General features: G+C 33.3%; 1 protein-coding gene across 5 annotated transcripts in view; it reads left to right on the forward strand.

Moving 5' to 3' along the window:
* The first annotated feature begins 461 nt into the window (after window positions 1–461).
* Window positions 462–23,414, forward strand: part of LOC139981683 (glutamate receptor ionotropic, delta-2-like) — a 111,911-nt gene continuing 88,958 nt past the window's right edge. For 4 of the 5 annotated variants that reach the window (XM_071994277.1, XM_071994280.1, XM_071994281.1 and 1 more), the window contains exon 1: window positions 463–1,978. In XM_071994277.1, the coding sequence (XP_071850378.1) occupies window positions 1,804–1,978 (175 nt within the window). In that variant the 5' untranslated portion in view covers window positions 463–1,803. Of the gene's footprint in view, window positions 1,979–23,414 lie in introns of all 5 variants that reach the window. The other variant, XM_071994278.1, reaches the window with a different exon arrangement.

Genomic DNA, 23,414 nt, shown 5'->3' on the forward strand with positions numbered 1-23,414 from the left:
AAGCTTAAGAAACTTTGCATATTCTTAGAATAAGTCACATATATCTCGGGGCACATCCAATTTATATCCAGTCGATTCACACAGAGATTACAGTAACTACTTTAAATCTTACATCTATCATCTCAAAAACAGAGGTACACGATATTAGTTCTTACATAATCTCTGTAAATATTTTGTTTCTTGTAACTATGTATAATGTCCATGCACAACATAGTTTATAACAATGAGCTTCCATTGACATGAATTAAGTGTATACGTGTATTGGTATTGCAGATTTAGTGTGTATACAAATGCAAGCAAAAGTCATCTGGTGAAGATTGGCTTTTAAACAAGCAAACTTAACCAAATAGCGCCATCATATGTTTTGATAGTCACGCCGTAAGGTACAGCATGAGAGCGTTCTCGTATGCATATGATTCTGTCGTTTGCCTTTTAGTCGTCACACGCGGTCACATTATAAGTCAACCATCGTTTCCGTTTTAATTTAGACGAATTATAAATGACGAGTTAACCTCGCCTTGTGATATATATATATATATATATATATATATTTTGTGCGAATATTTCACCATCATTTTCAGAACATGTAGGGCAATAGCTTATTTGACATCTTCGTTATACACGGTCCGTACATATATGGAAGGTCATTCCATATAGTTCTTCACACGGGAGTAGTGTGCCATTGTCAACGGTAACAATCTCATACGTGGTTGATTAACTTTGAGCAAGTTTTTTTTTTTTACTTTTTGCAGTTTTCGTAATTGTGGCAATCATATGGAATCAATTCTGGATCAAACTTACTAACACAAACGAAAGGCTTCTTCAGTGGATATCATTCCATAGTTTCAAACTACGGGAAACACGAAACGTGACAAAGGGACTTTTCTCTATCTTAGTGGAAATATATTTAGTGAACTTGATGTGTTTTTTTTTCTTTTTTATACTGTTTGAAAACAAACCGACAAACGCACAATATTTGGGGGAAGAAAAGTAACTGGATTTTTCTGTACTTTTGATTTTACGTTTTGCAAAGCCAACGTGAGATCCAAGCATATATAGTATAATGCACTTTGTAGAAAAATTCACGTTGGTGTATATTTCATTGTAATCTTATACTGCTATTGGAAAATTCAAGAACGGCAGGCTTTCGTTTGAGTTTAGTCGTTACAAATGTGCAACGCCGCCACTGGTTTGCTTTCTTTCGCGTTCCAATCTGAAAGAGACCCATAAAGTTGTAGCAATCTTCGGAAGTTGAGCCGATATTGACATGTCTTTACTCTTTAATAGTTTTGAACAGTTAATGGAAGAAAACGGTGAGTAGAACTACGTGAACTGTAATATTTGAACAAAGGAAAGTTCAAGTGAAATATTACGTATCCGCTATACTTAAGAGTACGATAATACAGATATAGTTGAGCAGAAATATAATTGAAGGTCTTGTCATAATTCTGATCGTTCTGAAGTTTTGACATATGATTTCGAAAATAAAAATCACGCTTTTAACTTTGGATTTTCAATTAAGAAAATCACCAAAAAAAGAAAAATGACATAGTATAAAACTAGAAGTTGGAAAAGAACAGACAAAAAGTTTTTGAAGGTGAAATTTTAACGAGAGTAAGCAATATAAGGAACGATTCCACGTTGGGATGTAATATTGAGGATTTATGGAACAAGGAGCTTTAACTGAAGTAAGTCATTAGTTAAAAGAGAGTCTCGCCTAAAACACGTTGCCAAGAAAAGAGAAGACAATTACTAACTTCGACGTAGGGAGAAACAGTGAGAGGCTCTGAGAAAATCAGCGAGATGCCTTTTACATCTCCCTTGTCTGTCAATACTTCTAAAATGGATGGAAGGAAGTCTGACGGTGTCTTTGCAGGACATCTTCGTTGGAAAATGTTGCTGACTGTATTATTCATTTTGAACCTGATGACATCTCCATTAGCGAATGAATTTACTGCGCCAGAGAACGTGTATATCGGTGAGTATAGACCTATAGTAATTGGCTTACCAACTTCCGTCATCTTAAATGTTAATTTAAAGTATGTCAATATGTGTTGGTTGTGTCAGCCAGCACTTACATAGATCTGAAGTTTCGTTTTTGAAAAAATAAATTTAAGAAATTTCATATCATGAAGAAGGAGAAGAAGATGACAATAATGATGATGATGATGATGATGAAGACGCTTTGGACCAGCGATGGCAATTGATTGTTTCTAGTCTTGAAATTTGAGAAGAACGTATGTCTTAAATACTTACAGCTTTTATGATTTATTGATTCTTTCGAAGAAGTAAAAAAAATTTTCAACATTTTCCAATGTTGCTTTCTTATTTACAATTGTATTCAACGGTGTTCTTATTTTTTTTTTTTTAATTTGCGTAAAATTGTATTCGTGAAAGACGAAATAAAGATACATTTGCTTAAAGAGTCATTAGTTTATGATACATACATAAGACTTAAGTAAAGATGTGAATATTGGTTTTGCAATGCAAGAAGGACAAAGAAACAAGACCATTTTCATGTATTGGTAAAGTACATTATCAGTTAACAGTATTTGATAATACAACCTTGGAACACTGAGTTGTCTGCTTATAACTGCTTTTTTATTTATTTAAATGAAGCCCTTTAACTCATTAGAATATGCAAAAGTGAGCATTTTGTGATTTCACTGCAGATCTTCATTCTGTATTCGTTGACCTATATGGCATACAAACTTGAAGGTATACACATGCAAAAAAAAAAAAAAGAGATAGAAGGTTTTGATTATCATTAATGAATATTTAACAAAACATTGATAACGCAACGACTATCTAATGATGAAAATGTAACATAATTTTCTCCTAATGATTGTTTGTTGTATGTTCATATAGGAAGCATTTACCGTAACGGGTAATTTGTCTATGTTTAATGTTGCGTAGAAAGTGGTGGCAATTATTACATACGAAGCGTGGAAAAAAAAGCTGAAGTTTGTATTACCTGGAGAGAAAAAAATAAAAGTTATTGATGTGATCTTCTAATTTGAATGGCATTATAGCAGTTTCATAAAATAAAAAATCGCATTAATTTGAACGATTGCAACCATTTTGCGTTCGATATTATTACCATGACGACAGTTTGCAAGAAATGGAGGTCAACTACCAAGTTTTCTTAGCAAACATCTGGTCTCAGGAAGGCATGGGGAAGGAGGGGAATTTGGGTCTTTAATAAAAGAGACATCTCACTTTTCGTTAAACTATACCTGTTATTTTCATAATAAAATCATAATTTCTCCCTCTCCTCCCCTCATATATCTTAAATGTACATATGCACGCGAGTACACAGCTTAATGATGAATGCGTATTAATCAGATGGCATGTGGTAATTGAAATTGACTTATAAACCAAAAGAAAAACGTTTTACATAAAAAAGTGAAAGATTAATAATTGGTGGAAGGGATTTTCAGAGAATTTCTTTAGCTTTTATAAAAGTCTTGTATAGGTTTATTAGCATGTTTGACTTTTTCGTATATCTTTGACTCAATTGTAAATTTAGTTGCATACGCACGATTGATTATGAAGACACTGTAGGCTAACATGGTATTGTGGTGAACACGTGGTATTAGGGTAGAAATCGAATCCCATTGATTATTAAGCATTCAACCGTAACAAGTTGAGACGAAATTTAGCTAAGTTAAGACAACTTCTTGTGTGTCTCGTATATGTCTATATCATATTTCCACCATGAGGTTGGAATCTTATATTCATTTCGAACACACCATTTCAAACATTTTTCCCGATATACTATTCGTTGCGTACGTACATGCCAAATGTATGTTCCATACAATAGGCTATATAAGACAAATGAATTTTGACGATGGACTTAACTTTCTGTTTTATGAATTTTCTCAACAAGTTCGCATTATATTTCTCTGAATCTCTACGGGCGAGTGGGATTGCAATTTTGTGTGTGTGCTGACAAAGTTGATTTTTTATAATTACTTTGTAGAATTTGTCCATACATAGAAAAGTCTGGAACCTCATTCGAAAACTCCCAAAGGCGACGTAAAAAATGAGGAACAGAAGCAGGAAAAATATTACATTTTCTTGTCTTTCTTATTTTACCCTTTTTTTTCCATAAAAATGTCCCCGAAATAATATTTTTAAATTTCGAGCTTTCGTCACTTAATATTTCTTTGTAGCATGCAGGTGTATATTTGGTTCTTGTTTTTTCATGAATAATTTAGAGATGCGCTTAAAAAAAACTGAAAAAAAGAAAGAACTATATGAACGCACTTATTGATGCAATAATCATTAGTGGTTTTGTTCAATATCTTAGAAATGTACAAAAATGCAGAGAAAGATTGATAATGTGGAAATAAAGAAAGTTGATAAAGAAGAACGTTGCCAAATATTATTCTATATGGAAAGTATAAATAAGTACCACTAAAATGGCGAATGTTCATATGTGACTGCATCATTTAGACTCCTCTTATTATACAGACAGTATAGTAACATTGTTTGATTATGGGATTCTCTGACATAGCTGGTGATGACACGAATCTGGATCACAGGAGCGATCTATATGTGTGTTATTCTACGTCGTTAAACCGGAAGTGTACAGTAACTGTTGGTCTTTATAGCTTAGCAGCTATAATATTGATAATATTGATGATAGATCAATAACCAATATCAGTTAAATTACATCGCAAAAGTGTTAATCGTTAATTAACTTTCCAACTGGTGTTAATAATAGAATTTTGTAAATGGAGAGGCGAGTAAGTGCCGTTATGTACCGATATTATCCGAAATTATCGAAATTGCGAAAAACTCGAAACAATTGGCATACAAAAGAACGCGCCGGCGAACAATTATCTAATTTACCATTGTGTTCTTATATGATCAAAATTCTGATTGTATAGTTAATTTTATAATTAGAAAAAAATTCTGAACTGTTACCCCACGAGTCTCACCACCCATGGATTCTCTCTTGCTGACACTGAAAAGTCGGAATCACTACACACCATACTAAAATATATATAAACAAATGGTGGAGTATGGAATATCCCTTGAGCTTAAGTTCTAAAAATGTCATAAACTTTGTAGTTCTGATAATTGCAAGTTTGAGCTGTCAGCCTGCGGAATGAAAGCCAATTTTTGTGTTCCAATTACGGTCTGATTTTGATAAAGAATGTGCAGCTGAGAAGCATTAAAAGGGAATCTCCAAGTTTGAAACAGTTCTTCTAAAGAGTATATGATGTAATTATTGCGAGAAAGGAATTCATGCAAATTGAGAAGAGAGCGAAAACAGTGAATATTTAATCTCTGCATAATTCTGTATTTCGGGAAGACACGATTGACAGAAAGGTTGTTCGCTTAAAATGAGCATTAAAATCCTCAAATGTATACACTCATAGTGAAATTACTTATTCTTTAAACACCAGCGTTTACACATTTTCATTTTCTATTAAGGTATATATATAGATTCATTCTGAACTAAGCCAACTTGAAGACAGTTGCTTCATTTTCAATACTTAAAGCATAAAGCTTGTTGCGTGCATGTCATAAAACAATTTCCCTTATATTTATATATAGTTCAGTGGTTTGTATACAAACGCAATTATTTTCATCTGTTGATTAAATATATTTATAAACAGCCACGATTCTTATATGAAAAGTACGGTATAGGCTAGATACATCTAATATGAGGTAACCGTGTTAGGCTAAATTTCTTGAACAGTAAGTCGTTTTCTCAACGCGTATTGTCGCCATATTAGGCTACGAACATATATTGCTATGAGGAATAATGGGTAGGCTATAGTGTTCTGACAATGAAACGCTTTGTCATGGTTTTCTGTTGCGACGCTGACACGAAAAAACGGCCATTCCGACACTATAACTCAGTATGCAAATTAGAACTACATTTGTTGTGAACGTTTTGTAAAACATTGCGATTTTATGAAAGTAACCTGTACCATGTGAAAGAATGATAATAACTTACTCTTTTCAGTTATCTATAACGATATGTATTATATTATGAAATTATAAATGAAATCATACTGCATATATAAAGGATAGTACATTTAATGTTTCAAGTTCGTCCATTTTGAGATAAATGTATGCATCAAGGGTTCTGTTGCCGCAACAACTCTTACGTTATCTAATTTTCGATCTAAATGCAGATAATTTTAGCACAGTTTTCAAATTCAATTTATTGCGAAATTGTCCACATATAGGCCTTGCGTGTCATAACTATATTTATGAAGCGGTTCACAATCACACCGACCTTGGAATCGGATTTCAGTTTTGTTTATATGGTGTTAACCTGATTTGGACAGTACACATTACTAAATATTTTTTAAAGGGGAACGAAATCGATTTTGTTGACACATTTCGGCACGGAAACAGATTATGAATCACCGGTATATACACTTGTGAAATGTTATCCAGGGTAATTATTACAAGTTTGGTCCCTTTGTGCATGACCAGGGTAAGCGAAAGTGTCAGAGCTATTATTTTAATACGCCCTTTGTGTCGCCAAACAATCGATTGTGACGGTACGGCTAAATAAACAGAAAAACGTTTCCTAAATATATAGACAAAAAATACCAGGAAAAGTGTACATAGCCATCCTCTGGTCATTAACTGGAATAGATCAACAGCTGGTTGCGTTGCATTTCAAAAATTAATTAGGTAAACATATTTCATTTCGCACGAATGATTTACACAAGGTATATGAATATATATTTATATATATATTTATATTTATATATGATATGGAGGTAAACGACAAAGGCAAATGAATATATATATAATTGAAATCGTAATAAGTTGTAAAACCTAGAACAGTGAAACAACTTCCAGCCTCCCGCCGGGATTCGAACCCGGGCCTCCCGCTTTATATGCGGACAACATGTACACCCTGTATGTCCAGAGGTTCGAAACCGGTAATTACGTCTTACGACCTTCCCCACCGGTTTCGAACCTCTGAACACACAATCAGCGTCAATGGCCTAGTGGTTAGGGTATCGCGGGAGTCCCGGGTTCAAATCCCGGTGGAGGCTGGAAGTTTTTTACTGTTCTGGATTTTCCAACTCATTACGATTTCAATCATATATATATATATAGATGTATATATAGTTGTGTATAGGCTTTTTTCGTTGTACAAAGTGGTCAAAAGAAACATGAGATACATTTATATTGAGGTATTTTCCCATGTTACCCCTCCAGGGTGCCCTCGTCGTTGCAGTACTGGATTGCCTCAAAATCTGGGAATATCTGGGATTGAAGTTCGAGTAATAATTTCGAGAATAAATACTTTTTCAACTCACATTAAAGTTAATGTCATTGCAGAGGCCGGCTTCTATACACAAAAGGAACATAAAGTTCAAAACCCTGACGCATCTTGAGATAAGTCAAAAGTATGACGTCATATCACGTGATGCATTATAATAAATTTATTGTTTTCTTTATTCGTATCTTGATGTCGTACATGTCAAAATGTTCGAACAAGACCTCACAAGGTTGACACTTTTAGATTCCAGTTTTAGTTGTTTCTTTATTTTTTTTTTAATTGATACCGTATGTATCAGTCCTCATACCTGACGGATGATCAATCACATGATATGTTTAATCACTTATAGCAAAACAGTATATACTATTAACCTGTCAAGCATAATATTTATCTCTTTATATGTAACATTGTTCTTGTTGGTTTAATTCCGCAAATTACAGCGTAGACTATTACTGATCTTATTTCTACGAGGAACCACCGTATACCACAACTAAAAATTAGAGCATATTTCATTCATGAAAATAACTTTCCAAATCGTAAAATCAATACGGTTCAACGAGCATCAATGCAGTAATATAAATCCAATATTTGACGTATCTAACCATGACACATTGAAATGGTATTTGCATGGAATGCTACAGCCTAACGTTCACCGTCTATATATACGAGCCTAGCTATAACTTGTCAGCACACGATTCATTATACCCTCAACCAATACGTAATTATTTACTTGTGTTGTTATATGTTTGTGTGTTGAACGCAGACAGGCAGACGAAGTGATAGAGCTGACATGCGCAGTAGGGATTAATCATTGTAAATCTATACATGTCGGTATATGCACATCTCGCTTTAATTCCGATTGCATTCGTAACATCCTCAAATTTTGAATACATTACAAAGAAATCACTGAAGCCATGCAAGTTCTTTGATTTTATCTTGACTTTCATGTTGCTGCATAAAAAAAAAGAAGTTGAAGAACTGACATGTCTTAAACTAGGAAGTCCAGTCACTTTTCCTGAAGAGACTCCAAAGTTTATTCGGTACTTGTTAAAACTAAAAAAATTGGTATAAAAATATAGCCTGCATTGACGGTATAGTTCTCTTGATATTCTATTATATTATAACATAAAAGAGTACCCAGATGTTATTCATATTGTGTTGACTTTTTTTTCCAAATGAAATATTGCTAGTACTGAAATTGAATGTAACATTAAAGCGTAACAGTGTTGCCGATAAATATGCTAAGAAATAACTTAAAATGGTCACAAGTATTGGTCACCCCTGTAACTTAATATACTTCTATTTTGTTGCTTCTTCAGAAATTCCCTTTTCACCCAATCAAGACAAAAGGGAAAAAAAATTGATTGAACAGATTATATTGTCTTTAGTATCGGGAGAAGAGTTATAAACCGACAGCTTTAGGTGCATTATTTGTAGACTTTTATGGTTACTATTCGAAGCCTATCAAAATGTGAGAGGCCAATATATATGCTCTTTCCAGTTAAGTCACGTTTAACTGCCATCTAAATTCTATTTACTTCCGATGATTGAAATGTCAAGATTACAAGGTGCATTTCGTTTAGTTGTTTACTATACTTGTGTGTCCTTGTTTAGTGGTGTCGGCTTTTTGTGTTGACGTTGATTATAGCATTGTGACGTTTTATCCAGTAAGCCAATCATAACCACTGAAAGTTTCTGATATGAAACTCGTTTGCATACCCTATAGATATTGTTCGAAGGAATGGCCGCACCAATTCATTAAAACACTCCTCCTTTACCCCTCAATAAGTATTCTTATTAATAGCCCAATCCTCTGCGAATACCCTACCTTACCCTATGCGGATACCCTACCTTACCCTCTGCGGATACCCTACCTTACCCTCTGTTGGTTAGGGGGACGTCGAGAGGCAGGTAGGATCCTGGAGACAATTATGTCACCAGGTCCTCATTTTGCCAAGTGGTAGTCTTCATTTTCCTTCAAGGTATAATGAAGTAAATGACATTACATTATTCTTGAACCTGTATCTACCGGAGCAGCCGGGCTAATTTACCCCCTGAGCACCCCCCCCCCCCCTGTCAGTAGGTATGTCGTTACAAAATATACATACACACGACGTTAAGTGACTTTCTATTGGGCTCCCCCCCCCCCAACAAATCCAAATACAAGAAACAAACACTGTATTCCCGATGTCATTTACAGTAAGCCAACAAAGCCCATTGTATTTTGTGTATGATTTTAAAGCTATCTGATGTAGAACCAAAGATGTTTAAAAAATTGCCCAAAAAAATTATCATCGATTATTAAAATATAGCTGATGTGGTCATGACTCCTCCATTGTGTCCTACCTTGATTTCCTAAACATCTCCCGATCTCAAAATAACTTTCAATTCATTTCGGAATAATTATAAGATATCAAACGTAACCTCACGTTTTGGAAACTCTAATACAGCAGTTTTAGTATTCTAAATCTTTAAAGGTAGTCAGTATATAGACCCATAATTATAGCACACTCTATAGTTGCTAGAAGTTTTCAAAAGTACTTTCCTGGAGGTCTTTACTCTCCAAATTGTTCTCATACATGTTTAAGGAACACACAAGATGACTGAATGTCCCAGTGAGGAAAATTTCCTCGAAGGTTGTAATAAAAATTGTTTAAGAATTGTGACCAAAGGTGACCATATTTGTATATCTAGCATATTTGGGGCCAATACAGCATACCTTTAACAATATCTTGCATTGACATAATTTGACTGGTCTTAAAAATGACAAAGGCATTCTCTCTTTTAGGATTCGATACCTCCAAAGTACTTCCAGACCTCAATGAGGATAAACAGAATAATGAAATGACTCATATTACATAAAAAATAATTACAAAAACCTGTCTACCATAGGACTCTTAAATTTCTGAAATTAACTTGGAGATACAGATCCAGCAGGATAGTATACTCTTGGAAAACCTCTAGCAATTTTTTGAAGTGCTAAAGTTTGGAGCTAATACATGATGATCTTTTCATGTTTTCTCTCATAATTTAAGTGACCGATTTTGGCAATTGTGGTAATATCTGGGAACCGCCTTCAATTACATTAAAATTATAATACCAGACTTAATTGTCCTTGTAATTTATGAAAACAAAAAATTGTCTGTTTTTACCAAGAAAGATAGACAGACACACAGAGAGATTTATTTTCTCAATACGTGTTTCTTGTTGCCATGGTTACCTCTTTCCTTTTGGTTATTTATTTTCCTTTAAAATGTTGTATTATAATCCACACGTTTATAATCTTACAATCTAAGATATGCAAAGAAAGGATAAAAGACATGAAAAATGATGTAAACATTTACAGGAAGAAAAACTCCAATATAAATATAAATATATATATTTATTATAGACTTGACCCACTTTTATATTAAACATAATGCTTCAAAATGTTACTTGCAAAAGGATTCGGCTTCCTGAATGTATCCGTTCACTAACAGACAGTTATTTACACAGGACTTGTCACGTTATTATGATCGCGCTATTAAAGATTAATAGATCAATTATTGGGCCATTTTACCATTAATTTGATCACATAAAATATGGACCGATTAGTGCAATAATGCCCCCAATTCCTTTGAAATTGTCTTTTAAAGATCAGAGCAACGGATGTTTGAAATGTCTGCACACGTGTTTAATGATCTGATTTCGTACTGATAACGGTCACATTATAAACCTTTTTAAGTATAGTTATATTTGTTTCCTGAGCACATTCTATTTTCAGTAACTAAGGTACATTGTTAACAGAAGTGACACGCACATGTCCAGGTGCAAATACTTAAAGTAGTTTCTTTGTATAGCTTGAATGTTAAAGCGATAGCATGCACAAATGTGCAAGTTCCAACGTATAAACCAGGCATGTGTAGTGAGTTCGTCCTGCTGGTACTCATATTCTAGCAGTGCAGTTACCTGGATATATATATATATATATATATATATATATATATATATATATATATATATATATATATATATATATATGTATATATGTATATATATATATATATATATGCATATACATATACTATGTATGCATTGTACTGTCTCTCTCTTATTTATACTACATTCGTGGGACATTCTCATGTATACTCATCTAACATTGAATCAACCACAGATATCGTAAAAACATGTAGAGCGGCCACAAATATAACCTGTCATAACATCTTCCAGACGAGTCGCATACTTAAGAGGCTTAGTAAACTCTATGAGTGAGTTGGCCTCTTTTCATACAGGGTACCCTATATCCAAACATTGTGATCGCAAGATACATTTTCCTGCTGCAAGAAGATTTTATATCAATTATTCATAATTTTGGCTACTTTTTTGACGTAACTTGGGTTGCATTTTATGGAACAGACGGCGATTTGCATAATCGCTTTTTACGAGGTTTCAACTCTTTCCCCAAGGATGTTTATGTGCAATATGAGTTTTAAACTATTTCGAGTTTTCTTATACCCTTCAAATTTTGTCCTGTCTGTAAGTATAGAAGGTTCTGTCCGACTATATAGGATCAGATGATGGCGCTCTTCATTATGACAAGTGTTATCTATAATTATGTTAATACTTTTGTATAAAGTAATAAAACATGGTTATAATGTTTGACGTCATATTGACAAGTCATATAAATGTTATATCTTTTGTTTAAACTGTTGAAATGGAAAATGTCAAAAACACAAATAAGACAAGAAATTCTGATTTTTTTTTATCTCTGTCAAATATTATCTACACGGAACTACTTTCGTATCAACTTCCTGTTTATAGGTTTAGGAGATATTTCAGTAAAATGCCTAAAAATTATATATATATTTAGGTATACAAAATGTATAGCTACTTAACAAAATATATAGTTAGTTTACAAATATGTAGATAGTATACAAACATAGTATATATATAGTATACAACATAAATAGATAGCATACAAGAGAAAGCTAACACGAACTATATAGTATATAGATAGTGTATACCAATTATATAGCTAGTTAACAAAATATATAGTTAGTTTACAAATATGTAGATAGTATACAAACATAGTATATATATAGTATACAAAATAAATAGATAGCATACAAGAGAAAGCTAACACGAACTATATAGTATATAGATAGTGTATACAAAATATATAGCTAGTTAACAAAATTGTTAGTTAAAAAATATAGTGTTAGTGTACAAACATATATAGATAGCATACAAAATATATAAATAGTATACAAGAAAAAGCTATAACACGAACTATATAGATACAAGAGAATACTAACACCAAAGTAATTTTCATTTACATTAATTGACTCAAATAGTTGTAATGAATCAGTGTATTTTTAGGATCGAGTGAATTTTCCCCTGACTCGATTCGGAGAGCTACTACCGATGTTGTACGTACAGGATCACAATCACAGTATAGCTATGACGTATAGGAATGCCTATACTGAGAGAGTTCTCTATAATATCTACGTTAGGTAATGTCATCAGTCGCAGCTTCAGTCACGACGGGGATATCAATCTCATCTGTCTATTTCATGCAAATTACATAGATTTGAAAATTTCGGGGCTGAGGAGGGGGTGGGGTGGGGCCCCGTGACAGGCAAACTGTCATTACACTATTCAGTGGTATTGAACTTTCTGCCTATAGTGTGAAATATGCTGTGAAAGTTATTCTGCGAAATGTCGTCCGACCCCGCCACCCTTCCACACGTCCTCTGTCCCCTGATCTCGGTCCCTGAGCTTGGGCCAGGAGCCTCTCCCTCTCCAGTCTCCCAACTCTGCTGTCTCGGACCCCTGTTGTCGGATGACCCTTGGATGTATCCAACGCAAAATGATGTTTTTAAATGATTTATACTGAGTTAACAAGAGTATTCCCGATCGTAAATCGATAATTATATGCAGAAAATAAAAAACAAGTCACAAGACATCACTGAGTTACTATGGTTACGCTAGCATGAATTGGTAACTAAGGTAAACGCTGGTTGTGACGTAGTTGCTTTATAGTAACTTGGTTTACAGTTAAATATCATAAACTGATTAAATGTAGTAACATTACCAATGTACAGGAGACTGTTCCTTTAAACCATCACGGGTTCGCAATCAATTAAAGGGATGATTTGTTGAATCAAGTGACAAAGTCGGTGATTGCTTTTCTTGAAGGTACGATCTGTTTATATACACTCATACAAAACAACACTGAATGTCTGAACGGGGCATGGATGGAACACTATGCAGATCAGATACACCGAAGCTAATTAGCATGAATTTACATATAACATTCTGGGCTATAGTGTGTCTTTCCTTACTATAAAATTTGTCTGTTGGTAACATAATTGAAAACGGAAGAGAAACCAAGAAAGAGGAAGTTCATAATGTATTATTATTTGTTTCCTGATTTTAATTTGTCTTTTCGTTTATTTAAATTTTTGTACCAGTTTCAGACAATTTAAAGCCACCCACTAGTAACAAAATGTAGTTTTCACGACGGAGGTACTTTTTAAGAAAGGTCTTCTAATAAACGACTGATCCGCTCTTAACCCCAGTCCCCTTGCAGACTGTGACTTTGTGATTATCGCCAGGTGTGTATCACGATTCCCCTTCCATATCAGCACAGTTCACCCTAGTTGAAGCATAGATCAGTTTACATAATTTTCAGGGGCCAAGAGGAAACCTTTATCTGTATAAATTTCCATTAACTCGAGTTTTCTGCTGCTCCAAAGGTCATATGTAAAACGGAAAGATGAAAAAGCTTTACCTAACTTTAGGAGAACACGTATCTATAAACACAATCTTCTTCTTTGATTTAGTTTAAGATTGTTTTCTTGTATACATATATATGTATCTATAAATAATATCTAAGTATCTAGTTTTCATTATTCCTTCGTAGTTGATGAAACAAAAATTTGCATTTATGGAAATTTTAGGCAGTTGAATAATGTGCATATTTCATCGAAATTTCATAAAATGTGATAAAAAAAATTTTGTGGAGGGAATAATAACGGTATCATAATGTAGTGAAATGATTTAATCAGAAACCAAGTTTGTATTAAATCAATTATTTTTAAGATCTAGTAAATACGAAGCAACTAAGCCATCACAATACACATGGTGATAAAAAGGATATATGAACAAATACACACGCTTTCAGTGTTTTTCTGAATAATTTGAGGGTGATTTAGGCTGTTATATTTTGTATGATATATTCGGTACCTAAATCTGAAAATTGCCATTTTTGAATGAAAAAATGGCCCTTCAAACATATTATGCTGATCCTTGAAAATGACTGAATGACTTAGTCTATAGACAAAGAACCGATTTGGTCTGTTCCGTGATGCAGCACACATACAAGAAAAAAAAATGGGGGGGGGGGGGGAGACAAGACTGTTATAAGATGTTAACAATACATTCCAGATTGTGCTAAATACATAAACATATAAATGTACATATATATGTACATATATATAAACATATACATTTACATATGCATATGCATATACATAAACATCAACCTATATATATATACATATGCATATGCATATAAATATACATAAACCTATGTATATATATATACATAAACATCAACATATATATATATACACATACATATACATACATATTCATATACATAAACATATACATGCACATATACATACACATACACATATATATATTTAAACATACATATACACGCACATATACATATACATACACATATACGTATACATACACATATACGTATACATATACATATATGTATACATATACATATGCATACATATACATAAACCTATACATGGCTTTTTCGTCCAATGAAGAGGAAATATATCATCAATAAAAAGAAAATTGGTGTTTCTATTTGTTTATACATTCTTCCTTGTCCCATGCCATCGTCCCGTTTTACTTATGTAGAATCAGTCATAACTGAACATTCCTTTTACAGTGCACATAATATTAAACCGTACAATGTTAATAAGTACATATACTTGGTGGTGTTGTGTCGGAAGCGTTCAAGGTTAAATATAGTAATTGCCTTTTTACACTGATGGTAACAAAATTATTAGATTTTGTTTTAAATTCGTTATAAAGATTTTTTGGTATATATCTTATCTCTTAATCTGTTCGTGATAATCCTGTCCTTCAGCTAGCGCATATTGTCTGCCGATATGACGTCTACGCAATTGTTTCACATGCGAATTACTACCTTAATAAAAAACAAAGTGCTATATAATGGCGATTATGAAAGAAAGTGCTATGTATGTCGTATACATGACGGAAAATTGAACATATTACACATTGTAATGAGAGATATTTTCACTACTTATATTTAGGTTTATATAACTAGTATGACGCAACAAAAGTGACTAATATGCGTTAAGTTAAAGCATTAAACTAGTTCCATAATTATGTTTTTCGTATTTACCAGTAATGTTTATTTCATTAATTAAGCACTTCATTGACAAGATTAATTAAGTTGCCACACTGTTTAAAAGTTTTCAGTATATTCGTAAAAAGGACCAGTCTGTTCGAGATACATTTTCACCCAAATGTACATGGCTTCGTCACACATGTAACACCTGTCAGCAGATGCTACTGTGCACCCAATGTACATGGCTTTACCAGTACTGTGGAATAACAGACGACTGTTAATCAGTTTAAGCTGAAGTGTGTTATAACACCGTAACACATGTTAAACCTGTCATCAGATGCTACTGTGGAAAACTTACTAACAGACGAATTCATTACTCAACGGCTGTTTCAACTAATGACCGGTTAGGAGTCTAAAAAAACTGTCCCTATTTTTGACTAGTAAGAATACCTTGTAAAGATAGTTCAAATTGCAGATTCTATGCGTTTTTGCAGTAAAGTGTCATCCACTTTCTGTTAAAATGTAGACGGAATTATTGGCGAAACCTTTAGAGTAGTCTGGTTAGTCCAGTCAACCATTATGCATATAGGAGATATATATCAACTGATCATAAATGTAACACAAGTTTAGAAATGAACACACATCAGTTTAACTGATTAACGGGTACTAACCTTTACCAGTTTTAATCGATAAAGCCATGAGAATCGGGTGATCTTATATAAAAAAAAATTGTTTTTAAGTTTGGCCTATGCTTGCTACCTAAATTGAAAACATCCACGGGCCGATATTGTGGCATTTAGTCAATTTTATGACATGAGCTTTATCTGACAGCTACAAAATTTATGTGTTCAAGTGAAAAACAAGCAAGGATAATAACCCTTTATATGTAAATGACCTGGTCACATGATCAAAAGTGACACATTTAAATATATAGCGTCCTTTGAGTGGAGAATATTCAGTTTGTTTTGACATGATCAATTAACATGATGGTATCATCATCTCAGTTTTTTCATTTAATCACTCTAAACCCCCACCCCTCCTATTTACGCCCTCGCGAAAACACAAAATATGTTTGATCGGGAAAACGTGACGTTTCATAAGTACATTTTTGGTCTAAATTGCCGGAAATTTGTAGATTAAAGGATTAAAATGACTATACGGTAAGTTGTGACTGCTTCAACGCTACATTCCCATCTAAGTATATCCGTGCATAGGCAGGGACAGGATGACTATAGCAAACACACCCTGCTCCTTTAAGATGGCTAAGATTGCTTCAGGTTATGTATCAAATATGGAATGCAATTATAAAGGGATGATACTTCCTGGAATAAGTAAAAAGAAGAAGATGTCACTTTAGGCCATTTTTTTGGGAACACAATGCTCCATTTCAGTTTTAAATGACTACTTATAGTATAGTTTTATAAAGCATACTCGGAAGTGTTAGTCTGTTTATACTAAGCGAAGTGCTTTGATCACATGAGCTGGATTTAAAAGGCTTTTGAATGCTTAGCCTATAAAAATGATTCTCCAGGTTTATCCAACTGATTGTTTCCAAGGTTTATATTTCTGCTAACCCAATAATCGGCATGGCCTGAAGCATGAAATATTTTTTATCATAAAGCCAAAAGAATATAACCTTTGAAATAAAATAAAATAAACCAGAGAGAAAAAGCGACACTTTAGTGCGGTAGGATGTTAATTTTCATAGCGGATAGAGTTTTTATTTTAGCGTGTGATACTGTACAAAACTAAATAAAGGGCATTAATAAATAAATTAATAATATTAATAAAATAAAACAATAATATTAATAATAATGATGATGATGATGGTGATGATGATGATGATGATGATGATGATGATGATGATGATGATGATGATGATGATGATGAGGATGAGGATGAGGATGAGGATGATGATGATGATGACGATGATGACGATGATGATGATGATGATGATGATGATGATGATGATGATGATGATGATGATGATGATGATGATGATGATCAATGATGATAATGATGATGATCAATGATGATGGTGATGATGATGATGATGATGATGATGATGATGATGATGATGATGATGATGATGATGATGATGATGATGATGATGATGATGATGATGATGATGATGATGATGATGATGATAATGATGAAGATGATGATGATGATGATGATGATGATGATGATGATGATGATGAAGATGATGATGATGATGATGATGATGATGATGATGATGATGATGATGATGATGATGATGATGATGATGATGATGATGATGATGATGATGATGATGATGATGATGATGATGATGATGATGATGATGATGATGATGAGGATGAGGATGAGGATGAGGATGAGGATGAGGATGAGGATGAGGATGAGGATGAGGATGAGGATGAGGATGAGAACGGGGAAGGTTATGAGGATGAGGATGAGGATGAGGATGAGTTTAAACATCATGAGCAAACGAGAACCACCGAACCAGCATGCATTTCTGTTGACGAGAGCAGGTTAGATAACGTACAAAAATGTGACGTCATAAGGCAAGAGGACATATCGGGTATAAATTTACAGCCGATCTTTATTAAGTAAAAGAAGAATATTGTAAAACTGATGTTTGAATATATATATGCTGCCCCTGTGAGCTTGATTTATACTAGCTATTATTTTGTCCCCAGTTTTGGTTTCCTGTTTCCCATTAAATTTACAGCAACCAAAAGGGCCAAGCAATTGTATACCTAACCCAACGTCGTCCAGTGTTATTCATGATAAACTTCCCATATATGTCCCAATATATGCATTGTTTTAACGACCGCATGACCAGCTCCAAGATTCAAGATGGACCATATTTGGATGAGGGGAGTAGGAGCAGAAGTTAGGCGAGGAAGGGGGAGTAGAGGGGAGGAGAGAGGGGCTAGGGGATTGAATAGGTATACGTAATAACCTACTAACTTCTACTGGATAAGGTTTATTGATTAACATTATATATATCGCGAGTCAACATTTTTGTACTTTGCTCTATTACGTTTTGTGGAACCGAGGGGTGAGTATGGAGGGGACTGGGGTAAATGATTCTCGTCCAGTGGTTAATCCGCTTGAACTCTGTGGTATTCTAGTATACTTAATTTACATTTTAAATACAGTTTAGAATCCGTCATGGAATAAATACAGAAACACACAATACTATGTACTGTACGCATATAACTATAGAGCTGACATGTTTCCTTGAAATTAAGGGTATAACAGATGGGCAACTAACATATCATCTCGGCAAATCTTTTACAAAGTCCTTCGAATTGTCTTTGAAAATGTACAACATTTTTATCAAAACAAAACGGGTCACCTTGAAACAACTTTACCTAGATAAAGAAAGGAAGAATAAATCGAGGGGGGAATGTTCATATATGTATGAAGCATTTCTGGTTTTGTCCTTCAAGAGTCACATTTACTGCTACTGGAAATTCCGTTCAAATTCAGTCTTCTATAGCAAAACAAGCAGAGAACGATGAAGAATATTAGAAATTATTATTGTAGAGTTCTCATTTATTTTTTAAGTGTTCAGTGTTTCTCATTTTTCCAATTATAATTAAGGGCAGTGTCTACCATAATTAATTGATATATAGTTAATCGTTTTAATACTGAAACAATTATTTTATGAAGGCATAATTTATACATGTCATAACCTCCACTGGAAAAATTAAATGGAACACGTTCACTATATAACACTTACTTATCGAATGACCTATTCCGCGACATAACATGATATGTGTATTGATTTTCTCTAAATAGAAAAAACGAGAGAAATAAATAAAATAAAACCAACTTCATTGATAGTCAGACAAAAATAAAATAAATAAGATTAGATAAGGCTGGGACAAAAATGGTGCCAAATGATATCATGTGTTGATTACTTGTCACATTAATATAAGCTAACATTTCAATTCTCTGGAGTTTCAAATATTCCCTTCCTTGTGTTTCTAACATATTTTTTTTTTACAAGGATAGAAATACTAGATTTGGCTATTTGGCTAGAACACTTGTTTTTTGTTTTTGTCTGTAACATTGCTTGGGTAGCCTAGGGGGGCTTTTTGTTGTATACTGTATATAAAATCGAACACGTAATATGTCTAAATTTAGAAAAACAAAAATGTTTACTTCTTTTGTGAGGTTCACTTTCAAAATGTTGAAGGTTTGGGTTTTTGGAAACTAATAAAAACGCAGACAAACGCAAGAATTGGAGATAAGAAAGAACGGGATGTAATGTATATGTCAGTTGCATTGTTTATTTTACAAATTCTTACGTGGTTCTCCCTTCCCCATCCAATCCCACCCCATCCCCCCCCCCACCTCACCAGCAACACACAACTCATCAAATGTTCATGGGGATGGAAAAACATAAAGAGTAACGCTTTTTCTATTTATTTATTTATTTATTTATTTTTTGGCGTTAAAAGCTACGGAGACAAATATCTCGCACCGTAAAGACATATAATAGAGTTCTTCTTTTGCATAGATCAATAATCATTTCCCCTGATTTATCATAGACTATGTCGTATACATAATTCCAAAATATAAAGCAAAACGCAAAAGGAAGGCCACTGTAAACAGGTCAACAATAAATGCAGGCTGCTGTCCAGTACAAAGTGAGCCGATAACCTAGTATATTTCGTTACTTTTCACACAAAAAGGCGGGCTGTTATTGAATTCGCTCCGGACAAGAGTGTTAAAATCCAATTGTATCGATCTTTCGTAGGAGTGTCTTCCGATGGTATAAGTATGTAAAATCGAGGGACTTTCTCACCTACGTAAGCCGTATATAACGTGAATGGCCAACGGTGTATTGTAAATGATGTAATATCATAGATATTACGTACATATATAGTAAAATCTACACACTTGTTTGTAAGTTCACAAACATCTTCGACTTGAGACATGTAAAAGTAAAAGCAAACGTTATCAACTGTAACATGCTGAGCCAAGAAACAAGTTTGACGTCACAGAGTAATTTACCAAAAACATTATTTCCCCCTTCAAAAGTTAGGTTTGGAATTTCAACCCTAGATGAATGAAAATGAAAATGAAAAATGAAAGAATTAAGTATGTAAGGATCAAAAGTTTGAAGACTTAAATCGGCACTGGTTAAATCTAGAGAGTGAAAATTCTATCGCCCGAGAGGATGATCAGGAGAAGGTTGAGTCACTCTTATGAAAGAGTGAAATTTATTTCTATATTGAGCGAGTTGGAGTTTTTTCGTCTCATTCCGTTTCAGCTGAATGTGCTTAATTCACTCTGCAGGAGAAAACTGAATTCACTCTTTGATAGAGTGATCATTGTGGACGCTTTCAAAGAATGAATTCTCACTCTCATGGGAATTAAGAACATGGTTGCTAGGAAACCAGATTGATTCTAATTAGAAATCAGAAATCATGAAACATGACCTATTGAAATTAATTCTTAATAAGATATAGGTATATATATATATATATATATATATATATATATATATATATATAGGCCTATATACATACATATATATATATATATCTATATCTATATATATATATAGGCTATATATATATATATATATATATATATATATATATTTACATATATGGGTATATGTGGGTGGCTGTGTATGACAAATATCACAAGTTTCTTATAAGATATGCATGTATACTCACGCACCTATATATATGATATGATTCACATAAAAGATTTTTAAAGAGCAGTACAAATACTGCAAAATATTATAAAATCATGGTAATTTGACTCCGCGGAGAGCGATAAAGAAGAACACAACACAATGATTATTATAAAACTTTTATGGTACAATCTTTTCGTTAAATGACAGTTTTGAGTACGACTGGCATTTACGAACCTTTTCTGGACCCTTCTAAAGTAGGCCTACCTGACCTCGACTTTATCGCATATAAGAAACAGTCTTATTATGTACACACAACTTTGTCATTTTATTGAAGAGTCATGTGTAAATTTAAGTATCCAAACTTGAATAAAAAGTGACAAGTTAGGTGAAGAGTGCTTGTTAAGAAATTTCAGTTAATGTGGAATATGAAGAGTATTGGTGAACAGATTGTTGTGGCGAGGTTTGCTAACATTATTGCATTTTTTTGTTAGCAAGAAAAAAAAAGAAGAGAGTAACGTAGACATATTTTGTTTATGAATGACTGCATATATATATATATATATATATATATATATATATATATATATATATATATATATATATATATATATATATATATATATATATACATATATATATATATATATATATATATATAGGCTATGTATATACATAGGCTATGTATATATATAGGCTATGTATATAGGCTATATATATATTTATATATTGGCTAAATATATATATATCAACCAAGTTAAAAAAACAGATCAACACACAAGGGCAAAAAGCCTGAATGTGATGAGGTAACGTTAGGCTAGGATCCTATCCACATTCCTGTAAAAATCCCAGTATATATAGAAATGTGTTTATCTTCTTGTCCTTTCTGGGTTTTTTTTTTACTTTTGTTTTCTTGTAGGAACTATAAATATTGGTATAGTAGGGTGGCCAGTTCTTACCTTTTTAAAAGCTTTTTGAGAAAGGGTGTCGGTATGAACACTTTATACAGAAATGACAAAAAAATTCCTAAAAAAAAAGGTAAAGGAGGATGATGTTTGATAATCAAATCACATGTCTATACGGCGATGATGTTTGATAATCAAATCACATGTCTATAGTGAACCTTTATGTGAGATAGTATCTAATATAATCTTACAAGAAAGTCTCCTCGTTTTAAAAATAAAACTATAAGCATCATTCCTATACACCGGTACAAAATCACGTCTTCTTAAGATGACCTGGAGAAAGTAGGACGATTTTGGAAAGGTGGTATATAGCAAAGGGCCCATCAAGAGGGAGAAGATTTTACCTGAAATGAAAGTATACTTTTTCTATGTGTTTTATGAAGAGACTTTTAACTGTGATATAATATTACCATCGGGAATATGTCGTAAGGTGTATAGTGACACGGTTAATTGGAAATCTACTCTCTTGTATTCCTTTATAACAAGGTGAGAGAAGGGTGCAAAACTTTAAAAAAAAATGGCTAACATTTAGTTAATTGTCATGAGAATATAACCCCCTACACCCTACCCACCCCCCCCCCTTTCGTCTCCTCCGCTCAAATATGCGAAAAAGCGGTCAAATAATGGTCACTGATATCTCAAGCATTTGGATGACCGAAGTTAAAACTTCCCTTTTATATTTGAGGCATTTGTACTTCCAAGCACTTGTAACCCATTTTTAATATGTCTGGGAATGATTTTGACAGACAGGAATCCTCCGAAGAGTCCTTTGGGGAAAGTTTTGAAATTAATCCTTACCAGACATAAATTCTTATATAAAGATGAGGTTTTTTTGAGATAGGAATTTTCAGGGCTTTAAAGTTTTGCGATGTTAAAATTTACAAGCGATATACATATCGAGAAAGCAATGAAAAGAGGGAAGATATATACTATTGGTAAAACTGCAATTATATTATTTAAATCGGATATTTTGGAAGAAAAAAAAAACAGATATTGTAGCTACAACTAGATTCAGTCAAATGAGATAATTTCCTAGAGCACTCAGGTACCTAAAGTACCAACGGTAAACGTTAAGTACCCATTACATCGATCGATCGATCATGCCCCTGATTACGTTCGATAAAACCAAGAAATGGGCATAACCTAAATAAATGT

This window comes from Apostichopus japonicus, chromosome 15 (genome assembly GCF_037975245.1).
Source record: "Apostichopus japonicus isolate 1M-3 chromosome 15, ASM3797524v1, whole genome shotgun sequence".
Taxonomy (NCBI): Eukaryota; Metazoa; Echinodermata; class Holothuroidea; order Aspidochirotida; family Stichopodidae; genus Apostichopus; species Apostichopus japonicus.